The sequence below is a fragment of the Channa argus genome, chromosome 23 (genome assembly GCF_033026475.1).
Source record: "Channa argus isolate prfri chromosome 23, Channa argus male v1.0, whole genome shotgun sequence".
Lineage (NCBI taxonomy): Eukaryota > Metazoa > Chordata > Actinopteri > Anabantiformes > Channidae > Channa > Channa argus.
The window spans coordinates 4163290-4177361 of NC_090219.1; the positions used below are offsets into that span (position 1 = coordinate 4163290).

Sequence of the window (14072 nt, forward strand, 5' to 3'; positions counted from 1 at the left end):
CACAAAAGGAAATATCCTAAACTAAATATTTTCAGAAAGATGTAGGCAAAAATGTCAAATAATATATTTTTTCCCACAAGTGTGAGAATTTGCAGGTTTTTATGTTTCATGTTACTAAATATCTCTTGCATTTCATGCAATTTAGAGTCATCAACTTAACTTGTGATACATATATATATATATATGTATATTTTTTACTATTTTCTGTCATAATGAAAACTACAATGTCTTTTGAAAAATAAAGGCTTGTTGTTAAATCTAATTATTATCTCATAGTGTGTCATATTTTCTTAAAACTGACATTGCTACTGTGCATTTGGGGATCATTAGCATGAGCCATGATATCTCAAAACGAAATTTCTGCTCAGAAACCCACCACCAGGGTTTTACGCTGGCAATGAGATGCATTTATCTGCGGTCCTGCAAGCATAGCATGGGCTGTGAAGTTGTGTGAATTGCTCTGGCAGTCTTACATTCGAGGCTGAAAATAAATTTAAGGAGTTTTTAGTTTTTTCTATTTTTCTACTCGTGACATAAAATGTAAACAGCACAGTCATATACAGAATCATATTCGTCCATTATACACAGGAAAAAATGAAATCTACCACCACAAAAATAAAAGGCACAGCGCCGCACATTTGCCACACAAACAATTCAATACCATTTTAGGGAAATTGTGCTCAGCATTCACTTGATCATTTTCTGATTATAACAATTGCAGTTTGATCACCGTGCTTTCAATGTTTTATGAAATGATGGAGTTTTAGCCTATTTGTGTGTTTCCCTACCGTACGTGTTTGGTTCTTCAGTTCAGGTCATTTGGACAAGTGAGCAATCAAATCCCAGCCCTGTGAAGTTACAGCAGTTAGGAGTGTAAATTATCCAAACCAACTAAAGCATACTATGACATAAAAATTCTTATGAGGGCAAAATCTAGCTCCCTGCTGACAACCTCACCAGGTTTAGTAGAAGTCAGAGGAACTAGAATCTGATGTGTATCGACTTCCTGACACCTCCACAATAACTTACCTGGCAGGATGAAAAATTACCCAAAATGTGTCCAATACAACAGCTCTGCAAGTGTGAACCTGATCCAACAAATTACACAAGTACATGAAGGTAAACATCATCGCTCTGCTTTACACCAGGATAAAATACAAGGTATCTTGTAACATTCAAAGGGCATTGCACAATCCTTGCCACGCGCTAAAACACACTATACCTGCTGGGACCTTTGAAGCAGCCAGTTTAATATGAAGCTGCACTGACATCATCAATAATGTGATTTTCTGTAATTTATTTATTTGTTCTCTTGTAGCTGCCTGCACATCAGACAGGCTCTTTATGCAGCTTTAGAGGGGATTTCTACTATTTGTGTCTGTGTGTGTGTGTGTGTGTGTGTGTGTGTGTGTGTAGGGGCAACCCCCCCTCTTCAATTATTTACAGGAAGCCCTCGTGCATCTGTGACTTTCAGTGACAGGCTGAGAAAGCCCCGCAGAACCACACAGATTCCCTTTCTGTCTTTTCTTCTCATCCCTATGACAACAACAGTTTTCCTTATTCCCTCTTTTTCCGTTTTGGTATACTACCTTCCTCCTTGTTCTCTTATTGTCTATCTCCAACCTTTATTCTTTTTCCTCCTCATTGTTCCACTGCAATTTTACTATACACCACCTTTTTCTTTTCTCTTCACCTCCTCTTTTTCTATCTACAACTTTTTGTCTCTATCTCCATCTGTTTTCATCCTTTAATACCAATTTTCCGCCTTCATCTTTTTCCTCTTTCCTCTGCTATCTACAATCCCTTCCTTTTTCATCTCCATTTTTTCCATTTCTGTCAACAACCATTTTCCTCAATCTTCGTTTTCATCTCTCTACAACACGTTTCCGCTTTCCTCACCATCTTAACAACTTTGTCTAGAACTGTTTTCATCTGTCACCTTCCTCCTTTCCTTCTTTCCTATGCATCTTTTTCCCTTCTGTAGACAAACCTTTTACTTCCTTCTTTTCCCCTTTAACTGTCCTTGTCCTACTTCCTCCTCTTTTCCTTCTCATCTCCTCCCACTCAAGACTATTCTTTCTTCTTCCTGCTCTTTCTTTTTTTATGATGTGTCCTGGCCTCACCTTCATTCTCCTCTCTTTCATCACCCCCCACCCTTTCATTCTTTCTCCTCTCTTTCCATTCCTCTCTTCTTCTCCCATCACCACTTTTCCGTTTTTCTCTTGCCTGTCATCCCTATGCAAAAAAGAAATGAAGGGGAAGAAAGAAGGATGATGTCAGAGAGAAGAGGTTTCAGAAGAAGAGTGTGAACTCTCTCTGAAGAGTCAGCATTGAAATAATTCATATTCTGCTTGCAGACTGCCACTACTCCTCTACACTGTTCCCTCTCTGTCCTCGCTCCACTTGTTCTTCACCACTTTATTTTGGCTATCTTATCATGTCTTCCTTATTGTTATGCATCATTTTTTGTAGTTTTTATTTACAACTTAATATAGTTTTGTTTTGTAATTCTTTGTGAATATTTTATGTTCAAGGAGGAAGTGCTTCTGGAAAGGTACATAACAACAAAATACAAAAAAATTAATTATTACAACTAATTAATTTATAATGAAAGAAGTCATGCTTACTTGATGCACATTTTTCTATAATCTGATAAATGTGCATCCTTTAGATCCATTAAAAGCACTTTTTGTCAGTAAGGAAACACAGTATACAATACTTTGTTCCCTTACTGTCTATCAAATGCCTTAGTGTGTCTTCAAACCCTGTTGAGATCTTTTTCTGATTTTACTGCACTCTTCTGTAAATTGAATATGTTTTTGAACTGTAAATTAAATAAAACTACCAATTTTAGGTAGTTATTGTGGCTTAACTCAATATGTTCTAAAGATAGTGAAATAAGTGCCCATCTTTGCACACATTATAAGAAATTACAAGAACTTTACAAATATTTTCTAAAGGAGCGATAGCTACACAACACTTAATTTCATTACTTCAATCACAGAAAAGTTTCACAATTAGGAACAAGGAGGACAACAACAATGGAACATGGAACAAAAAAAAACAAATGTTTGTCCTTATACTTTAAGGTAAAGTAAGGCATTATGAATAACCAGGAGCATGTCATGTTATTAAATGATCTTTCCATTTGTCTCTAATTTAAATCCTAGAAAGAACTGCCACAAGTCAAACACCTGGGACCTGGATACATTTCACATGAATTGCAATAAATTCACACCGTTTTCAAAATAAAAAATTATTGTAAGCCTCCAATAGGACTGCCCACTGAACAACATAATAAAAAGTCAGAAGGAATGACACAGTTTCTCTCTGACTCCCAAACAACACAACAGCAGCATGTGGCAGGATGTATCAAAATCTGGAACTGCTTATTCTTGAATGCTCATTCTACAAATACACCTTGTCTTTCTGTGTGTGTGTGTGTGTGTGTGTGTGTGTGTCTGTGTGTGTGTGTGTTCGTCTCACCGAGGAGTAGAGATGACCCTCTCCGTTCATGGCAATGTAGAGGCCAGTCTTGACTGATTGGATCGCCACAACTCTCAGACCCACAGGAATTAAGTTAAACAGAGCTGGGGACAGATAACCAGACAAACTAAGTTTGTGTGTGTGTGTGTGTTTCTGTTTGTTTTTTTATGTGCATCTGTGCGCACTTTACTTGAAATACAGTACTCTGAGAACTGAAATCTTCGTTTGTTGCTCAGTTGTTAGGTTAGTCGGTGAAGTGAAGAAAAAACTGGGCCCTGGGGGCTGCATATTTTTGCAGGAGAGTACACCTGCAGGAGAATTGAAGATTCAAACCAATGTTTTAAATATAAATTTTAATAATCTGCCCAAAACCTAGTAATATTGTTTCTTTTGCTCTATATTACAATTAAAGTATTGTATGCAATAACAATCAATTTCAAATATAAGAAATGTATATTCATTATAAACAATATTGCAGAAACAAGTCAGGTAGAAATACTAAATTCAGACATTTGAACATAATTGATTTTTTCCTTTGTGTTTGCAATCAATTTAGCCCCAGAGAAACTTAGGCTGTTAAATCTCTTAAAAACAAACAGAAATCCAGAAGAATAACTGTACTTATCCCCACATATGAAAATCCAGTGTGTTTACTCCTGAGTATTTTACTCCTCAGTATTTTATGGAGTGTCATGATTTTAACATCAGATTTAAACACACTTGTCCTTAATATGATAGTGGTAAAAAACGTCAGTGTTTTTTGGGGGGAGTTTTTTTTAAGAGTGGTTGGGGTCTCAAGGACCCAAAGAAAAATACTGTTAATGAAAACTTTACATTGTTTTAAACATGCCTGTGTAAATTCTGTGCAGAAATACCCTCTACTCAACTGTAAGTCTAACATACTATCTTATTCATCTCCTCTTGACTACCTCAGCTATAACTTTTTTGGCTTTTTGTTTTGTTGGCTTTTAGCTTCATGTCAAACCATTTCCTTAATATTTCTGTCACAGTACAGTTCTGTTATATTTGTAGCAATACAGGCAATCATCAAGCCAAAACACGCAATTTAAGCCACGTTTGTGAAGTTAAAATGATTTGATAGATCTGAATTGAAGCATGTTTACAACAGCACTTTGTGAAAAATTTGCTTCAGAACGTAAATATAAACATTTTCTTTTTTTATATTTTAACCAAAGTTATTTAGTCCTTTTCATATTGGCTGTGTCATGTCTATTTTGTTTTCAAAAGGCACAGTCTAGCTCTTAGCTCCTTCGCGTCAGTGTTATTTGAGGAAAACCAGTCAGTGATGGTAAAGGAACGGACAGCTGATCACACCCTTATAGCCTTGGGCAGGGATTTTAAAAGATAATGTTTGTCTCACTGGTGTCTTCTTTAACTTTTTGCAGTCCCTTAATGTCTGAATCCATTTCAGATTTGTTCTAATTAACAACTTTTTTTTCTTGATCTTTGAAAGAAGCATTTTAAGGCCCTAACAATAAAAAAAGCAACAGTCGATATCCACAGACAACATTAGGAATTGAAATCATGTACTAAATGCCAAAGTTGTTTACAAGCTGAAAGCAGGCTGACGGCGCTCATAGTGTCCTATGATGTTCTTATCCCAAAAGAAATGTTTTATATTTTCTTAGAACAAAATAAACTTTATAGTTGGAGAGCAGCATTGGAAAAACAAAACAGCAAAACATATTTTCGGGGACAGTAATGGATTACTTTTGCTGTTATTAAAAGAAGAAACCATAAAGTTGTTACAAATGACATTTGAAATGCTTGTTTGAACACATCTTTGGACACTTGGCTGAAAGAAACAATATAACTTATATTTATCAGAATGTGAATTAACAATAATATGAAAGAAAACATCTCTGCTTTCAAACCACACATAGAGGAGCTACAAGAGGGCAACAGTGTCAATGATGACACTTAAAATGTTTTTATTTTTACAAAACATTAAAATATAAAGTTTCTAATATAAGAATTTAACAATTATTGTGCCAATTATTGACAATTATTATTTGCGGCCTTTCAAGGTTGGAAAAATCCTCACAGTTTCTATGTTGTAATCACATTTCTTTGGGAGTTTAGCCATCCAGCAACAGCTTTTAAGGTAACTTAGCTACTCCATGTTTTCCCCAGCCCTCTCTCTCCACACACTTGTCATTATAAACACTGACAATATGACAACAACAAAAAATACTAATACACTAATACAAAGTATACTAATTAGGCAGAAATAATTTAAATTGTTTATTTTTTCATAAGGGCTATCTCTGCACTACTGACAGTGCTGTTGAACCAGATCACAGGAAGCTTAAATATTACTTCTCCAACTTAAGATGTTTTGTAGTGTATATCCACTAAATACATTTTTTGGGAAAAAAAAGCTATACACTGTGTCTCCAAACAACAATGTGTTTCCTAAGACAATTTCTTAATTTTATTTTCCCAAACAGTGAAGATATGAATGTACACAACTCATTTATATCCATGCGTTGATACAATGTTTTTGACTCTAAATTTATTTTCTGTAGATTGTTGCCATGTTCAAACAAATAGATCAAACAAAATTATATCAAAGGTGGAGTTGTGTATGTATGTATTAAATTATCAATATTTCACAACAGCAGAGGATTTTCCAAAGACAATAGGTGCATTTATATTTTATATGTCCATAATCCAGAGGGAAATATACACTTATGATATTGTATAATTGAGATATTGTAAAATCCTACTCCACAATGATCTGTAATGACAGCGGATGTGATATACAGACCTGCTGTTATATTTTTTCTAATCAAGGTCTGATTACATCTGATGTATTAAAGTTGTCATTAATCAAGGTTGCATTGAAATGGTTGTTAAATCTCTTTAACAACCAACATTTAAAGTGAAATTGATCAAATGTGTACACCTGCGACTAATCATCTTTGATAAATATCCCACTTTCTAAACCATCATCACAATCATGCACAGGCTTCATTAACATAAACTTATGCATCCAACTGATTAAAGATGGTAACAAGCGTCCTTTTAAATGCAGCAGGAAATGTCACTGATGTCTCCTCTATGCTGAACATAGCTCAGAAAGACATACTGACAAACAATTTAGGAAGGAACCAATGAAGCTTGGCAACAATTGTAAGCTGCAATAAATTCTGTTTGATCTAAACACTTTGGCAGAAATGGAAAAAATGGGGACGGGAAGGCATTTGCCAAAAATTGTGAAGATATTAGCTGTGCAAAAAACATAGTAAATAAGTGGGACATTGGCGGATGGCAGAGCGGAAGCAGCTCAGCCAATGTGGAAAGGACACGTTGGATCAGTGAGCTGCCTGCTGTAGTCAGTACTTATTAGCATTTCATTTTCTCCAAGACAAGCACATAAGAATGTAGCAAAAGCTACATGAATCAGTGAACCATCCATCTGCAGCTCCTCCCTAAAGGCTGTGTTGGGTGCAGAGGTCCAATAAACTAGCCCTTTAAAAAGCCCCCCAAGCAGCTACTTGTCGCGTTCTGTCAAACAGTTGGCGTGCTCTTTGAAAACACACTGCCTTCCCTGCGTGAAATTTCCCTCACAGAGCCAATATAAACACACTACTTCTGCCCTTTAGTCAATAACAACAGACAAAAGTTTCAGTCATTTAGATCAGTATGCTTGATGGTGAAGCTGCACACTTTTAGGTTTAACTACTATATATACATTTTTGTTTACCTTTAAACTGCTTGTAAAATGAACTAGAACTAACAAACATTTCATCTGAGCAAAACCATGACAGCTTTTTTCGAAGCTAAATAGCTATTTTGAGAGAACATGTCAGTCTTGTTCTTCATCTGGTTTAGGTGTGTGTGTGTGTGCGCGCGCGCATGTGGGTGTGTGTAAAGGGGGGTTACTAACAGGAATTGGTGCTGTCATCTTTTGTCCCATCCAGACTTCCATCCTGGCCCATCTGGAGATAGAAGCCTTGCCTGCAGAACAATCTGGTCACTATGCCCTTCAGCTGTGGTTCTACCAACAAAGACAGACAAAGGTAAAAGAGTGAGAAAAAAGTTAAATAACATGTATAATTGAGCACATTTCCATACATCATACTGAAAATGAAAATAAAATATCCAATATAGGTAAAATCCAAAATAGTGTTGCTATTTGTTTATAAATAATTTATGTACAAATCCACTGGTCAAATTCAATTTCTGCACACATCCTGGAAGGCATATCTGAGATACAGTACAATACAGTTTGGCATTAAAGAAGGACAGTGTGACCACCTGTGACCCTGCTGCATCCAGAGGGATTTCCTGCAGAGAGCCTAGTCAAGCAAATCCAATCTATTACAGGATTCTTGGTCTAATCCTTTCTTCGTGTTCATTGTTCCGCTTGAATAATAATCGCTAAATTATTTCGGAACTTCTGAGAATAAAGAGCAGTCTTATTATGGCTTTGTAGCTGTATATCCTGTTTACTAGTTATCTACTGGCCAGTATATACGTTAATAGATGTGATACCATTTATCAAAATTTAAAATGCTTGTGTGAAAAGTTTCTACCACAAAAATGTTTGAAGTCATTTGAGAGACACTAATGAGTACACTATTGTTTATGGACTGTTTTTTCCAAAAGTGTGAAAATACAGGTGTCTTTTTGAAATTGCAAACAAAATTAATGAACATTATTTTTCCAACACAGGTCTTTTGAAATTGTAGTAATCAAAAGAAAGAGAGAAAAAAAGGAGATGGCGAAGGACAGCTGAACCACAGAAACAGATGGAGAATGGGAAACATAAAAGGATAGAAAGACAAGTCATGATCTGAGCTGGGTTAGAGATACACAGTAATAGTGGTGTTTCTTCGGCAGGTACAGACAGGCTTTTTTTTCCATTCTGTTATCACTACTAGCATGCAATCCACAGTACACTACTGCTGTATTGTGGATGGCACGTTTTTTTCCACACAAGCGCACACACACACACACACACACACACACACACTTTAATAGTTATGACTTAATTTGGCTTCTCACGCACACTTCCATGTGACCACACCCATTCTCCCACACACATCAGGGACTCTGCCTTCATAGCAATAAGAAGCTGGGATCCCCTTTGAACCTCAACAGAGACAGAGACTGAATGTGTGAAGGTGTGCTCTTATGCACACAGACAGAAAAAAGTCAAGGCTGACCCAGTTTATGAAGAGAGTGAGAGAAAGAGAGAGGCAGGGGTGTTTTCCATCTTTGTGAAGGATCCATCTTGTGTAGCAGGGGAGAAGGAGGAAATAGGAGCTTGTAACCAGCGCTCAAACTGCCAAAATTCCCAGCACATTACTTAGCATGCCGTGTGGTTTAGTCAATAATAAATCTGAGCTAAATTAAAAGACAGCTATTGCTGGCAGTTATTTCCCACCAATAGGATTATCATTATACCACTTCACTTGTAGACGCAAGCCTACCAGACAGCACAATACTGTAGCTTCTGTTAGACATTACAAGTAATACAAATTTGTGTACGTACACACACACACACACACACACACACACACGCATTATCCTCACTAAAAGAGCTTTCTTGCCTGATATAAATACAGTACATCACAGTCTATATTGTCATGCATTAGGTAAATATCATTCCAACTGACAGTTGTGAAATATCTTACTACATTTCTTTATGATTCAAAGAGTTTACTTGCCATGTCAGAACACAGCAAAATCAGAAAACACTGCCTACTGCAGACAAACTGAAATATGTCATATTTCAATTTCTCTATCCTTGTTGTTGACGCATTGTCTGAGGAAGCTGCTGGAAATGTTGTTTAGTGTCTCTTATTTTTTTGAGAACATCTCATATTGTTTATAGTTTGATCAGATCAAAGAAGATTAATTTTAATTGAATTAAAAAATAAATAACTTTTTCAATTTTAAATGTTACTAAATTAGACCTAGATGCACACCAGACCGACTGTACTTCTAACCTTTGCTTTATATTGATACATCTGTCTTTGTGTTGGTTTGAAGCCCTAGCAGTATGTAGCGTCAGAAAACCTTTCATGCCTAGTGTTGTGACTCACCCGATAGGAAATTTCAAGGCCACACCCAGCCCTCCACAAAAAGCAATATAATTGTTTAAGATGCTAAAATACATTGAAAACACATTCTTTAAATCACCTTTTTTTTTTCTGGCCACTGCACACCATCTCAGAGTGACTTTACTCATTATACTTGTTGACTCATTTTGAATCAAATCTCTAAATTTGCATCTTGTACATTCTTGTACATTTCTTATACATTTGATCATTTAAACAGTATAAGGCAGAATGTATTACATATTTGCTTTATTATCTGCTAAGGCCAGACAATAAACCTATTCTAATTACAATTCTTAGTATTGACTTAGATTTACTTTCGTTTTAATAAATGCATGTCTGAATTCCATATAATTAAAGAGAAATACAACACAATGAGTGGTTTTAAAAAAGATTATCCTTACAATTTATACTCATATATTAATTTGTTATGCCCTATTATGAGAACTATTACAGTCTCAAATTGTGTTAAAGTGTGTATTTGCATAACTCCCTGCTCTAATGGTTGAAAAAAATCAATTATTCTCCACAGGAAACGGTTCTGCTACATCAATTCATCATCTATTTATGTTTCTATTCAACTATCTATTTCCTACTGCTACGATCCAACAAGGCCAACCATTACCACAGTGACATTCCCACAGTCGTCAAGGTGATATTCCCACTCTTCCCAGTGTCCTCACATCCTGTCTGTTACTAGGGAAATTCCCATTTGGGCGTTGTCACGGCAACAGACTTGTGATTCCAGACTATTCCAGTGGAAGGGTATTCCCCGTTCAAACACACACACGTGTGCGCACAGGCGCAACCAAACACACACAGATTTGTTTTCACCATAATGTGATCTGATTCAATCAGTCAGTCTGTCAGCCTATTGCACTGATTTATAAAGTCATATTCTACATTATTTCAGCCCCCTGCAGTTCTCGCTTTTACATGTATGCACCATCTCAACACACAAAAGCCCTCAAGTGAAGAATTCATAAGCAGCAACTGAATGCACATCAGAATGATTAGTGATTAGAGGAACACTTACTGTACTGAAAAAAGCAGATTTCTTGTTAAAATACACACATTGATAGAGCAATCTAATTCAGCAAATATCCTTCACATTTCGTATGGCAGCAAAGAGTTTCTCTGATTACACTGTATATCTCTATACTAAGAAATATTAAGTTTTCAACCTGAATTTGTCCTAATGAGACAGTATGTTTACATTTCATACAGCTCTGCAACACATATAACCAACATGTCGTCTGAACGTAATGCTTTATTATCTTAATAATTTGGGCTTTCCCCACCTAAACGAGAGTACAATTCTGAAGGAAACATTGATGGTTATTTATTAATAGTTGGTATTATTACATACTTAATGGAAATCATGGGAACACCCTGTACAGAATCACAGGCACATGTAGACAAAGAAAAGTGACACTGTTAATCACAAAACCACAGAGCTGCTGCACACAGAATAACAATCACTATAGTTAAATGTTTAGAATATTGGCATTGGATTTCTAATTTGGAAGAAACCTATTATATTAACAGTGATTCTTCATCCATCTATTTTCTAGCTGTGTGTATGGGTCATGTGGCAAAATGACCACAGAGCAGCTGAGATGCCTTTTTATTTATACTTCCCTGTGTGACCTGCTGGACATCAGAGCCATGTTTCCTAAAATTGTTCCTATATCATTTTCTGAATTTATTCTCCCATAATTACAGGCTTATGTCAAACAGTACTTTTCACAGTTTTATGCAAAACTTTATTTAGGCAAACTGTAAATACTAGCTGTTGAAAAACTGCAGCAGGCATCTATCAATGTGAACGAGCAGCAACTCAACCTTTTAGTTCTCCTGCATCATTAGACTTCTCATTTCTACTGTAAATTCTCATTTTGGCATATCAATAATCTCATTTTCTCTGTCACTGTGCAGAGTTCATGACAATAGATGGGAACAAGACGCGGCATCAACAATCTGCAAACTGAGAATTTTGTGGCTCAGCTCACGGCCACTGCACATAACCTACACATAACCTAGTCAATTTTGTACTCCTGTGTATCCAGAAATACCCAAATAGACCCAGAAATACCTAAACTCACTATTTTTTCTAGAACTGACACACACAGGATTTGTGATTTAGCATTTTGTGAGGGTCAAAAAGTTTGTGAAAGTGTTGTCTGAAAGTGTGTGCACCTCTCTGGGACATGAAAAGACAGTAACAAGTGGCAGTTGCTCCAGGAGCAAGGCCTGGAATGAGTGCTCTGACTGGGCCTCGAGGTATACAGACGAGCCTGGCAGCAAAAAGCAGGGAAGGAAGGGGCTGAACAAAAGTTATTAGAGATTTCCTGTACACCGATTGATTTTACCGCGTGCCCTCAATGCTGCATCACACAGATAGATTTAGTGCTTTTTGCCTCATCTTTGGGTGTTTTACAGTTGTTCAGACAAAAAACAAAATTTTCCTAATGAAATACAGCTACTAAGTATAGCCTTGTGTGAAGCAGAATTGAACCAAAAGTGACCTCTCTCGGTTTGATTACGTTCACATACACTGCCATTACCCCTAGAAATAGGAAGTTTAATCCCCTTTTTAGCTGTGTGATTTAGTTGAGATTTAGGACACATCATAATTTAATTACCAATCATTGTATATTGATTTAAAAGCTAGGTCTTTTAGTTAAATGTCATTTTTTGTGCTGATTTTATATGTAGAGTTACGAACAGTTTCTAAATTCCTTACAGTCATCATGATTTTGGTGTCTTAGTACGGGCATGGGTACTGTATATGGTTGGCACAACAAACAATACAACGTTTAAAAAAACAGACCAACAAGACATATGAATACACTGCTTCAGGGCTGAAATTATGATTTTATCTGTCAAACTATTAATCAAAATATTATTACTAAACTAATACAAAATAGTTGTTGCATTGACATAGACACAATTTGTATTTTCCCCTTGTTTCATTGTTCCTGAAATCTAAAGTGTATATTGTCATGCATTAAGTGAATATCATTCCAGTTGACAGCAGTGGCATTTTTTGTTGCTTTATGATTCAAAATAACAGCTTACCTGCCCCCCGTCTGTGTGTGAGAAAATAACAGAAATCAGAACACACTGCCTGCTGCAAACGGACTGAAATCCGTCACATTTCAATCTCTGTGTGCTTGTTTGTGTAATGTATGGGGAGTGGAAGCTGCTGGAAATGTAATTTATTGTCTCTCATCTGTTTCTGGAGCATGTCTTATCTTGTATGTCTCATCTCTGACATGTTAATTTATAAAACATAATGTAAAATGTAGGTTTGTACTTTAAATGTTGCTGAATAAGACATGGAGGCACCGCACAGAATGTGCCTCAAAGTCTGGCTTTGCATTAATACATAATAGAATGTCTTTCTGTTGATTTAAAACCCCGTCTGATAAGAATTTATTACAGCAGGTGCATTTCTGTGTTGGCATGTAACACCAGAATACCTATTCTGCCTAGTGATAGGAATTTCCTTACGACATGGCAACATTATTTTTTTTTTATTGAAACTATAAAAATTCAACATTTTGTGGTAGTGTTTATTTTTTAATTTGGCAGGGAAGTCCTATCCATTATGTCACAAACAAATCAGAATGAGTAGATGATTTCATCAGACTGATGAAGTACAGCAAATTCAGGTGGGTTAACAGCGTTCTAGTGATGGTGAATTCACTGTAGGAGTAAAATCCTCCCACACCAGTGTTATGTATTATCTGCTCAGACATTTAATTACTAATTATAACAACATACAGAGACTAGCTGTGGCCAAAAAAGCCCTTCATCACGTAAATAAGAGACATTTTAATAAAAGACAAATTGTGGCTTCGCATCAGTCTAACACTAGAAGATAAAAGTCCTAATTTCAGCTGCATTGAGCCACATTTTTGATAAAGTAATGAAGGCTACAGATCAGTTTGATTTGGGTCTGCCTCTCCTTCACAAAACCTCTGGAAGACAGTAGGGGATGTTGGCAAATCTCTCTCACACAGACAGAGCACAGAGATTCTGGACGCTGCCAAGCTTCCACCAGCAGCACTCACAGCTGGGAACACAGAGGAGCAAAAGATGGTAGGAGGGAAAGGAAAAGATAGGGAAGAAGTAAAAGAAGCTGGATGGAGGGATGAAAAGATCCAATTTGGAAGGGGGTGGGGGGTAATGAGCCAAGGATCAGGAGAAGAAAGGGGCTAATGGAAGTATAGAGGAGAAAAAAGGTAAATAAAAATGCAGGAAAACAGAAATGTAGCCACGAGGAGATGAGGATAAGAAGATAAAGGAGAAAAATACAAAAGGGGTGTAGGAGAAAATGGTTGGATGACAAGAGAAAAAGGGATAGAATTAAAAAGTAAAAAGTGAGAAGGAAAAGTGGTGGGTCAAAAGGTGACAACAAAGGGACAAAAAGAAGGTGGAGGAGTAAAAGTAGGAACTAAGACACATGACATAATATATTATAACGAA

General features: G+C 36.4%; 1 protein-coding gene across 2 annotated transcripts in view; it reads right to left on the reverse strand.

Moving 5' to 3' along the window:
* The window catches only part of LOC137108704 (fibroblast growth factor 14-like), a 51632-nt gene that overhangs the window by 12051 nt on the left and 25509 nt on the right, over positions 1 to 14072 (reverse strand). For both annotated transcript variants that reach the window (XM_067493625.1, XM_067493626.1), the window contains exons 2-3: positions 7400 to 7510; positions 3487 to 3590 (exon numbers count right to left, since the gene is read on the reverse strand). In XM_067493625.1, the coding sequence (XP_067349726.1) occupies positions 3487 to 3590; positions 7400 to 7510 (215 nt within the window). The remainder of the gene's footprint in view (positions 1 to 3486; positions 3591 to 7399; positions 7511 to 14072) is intronic.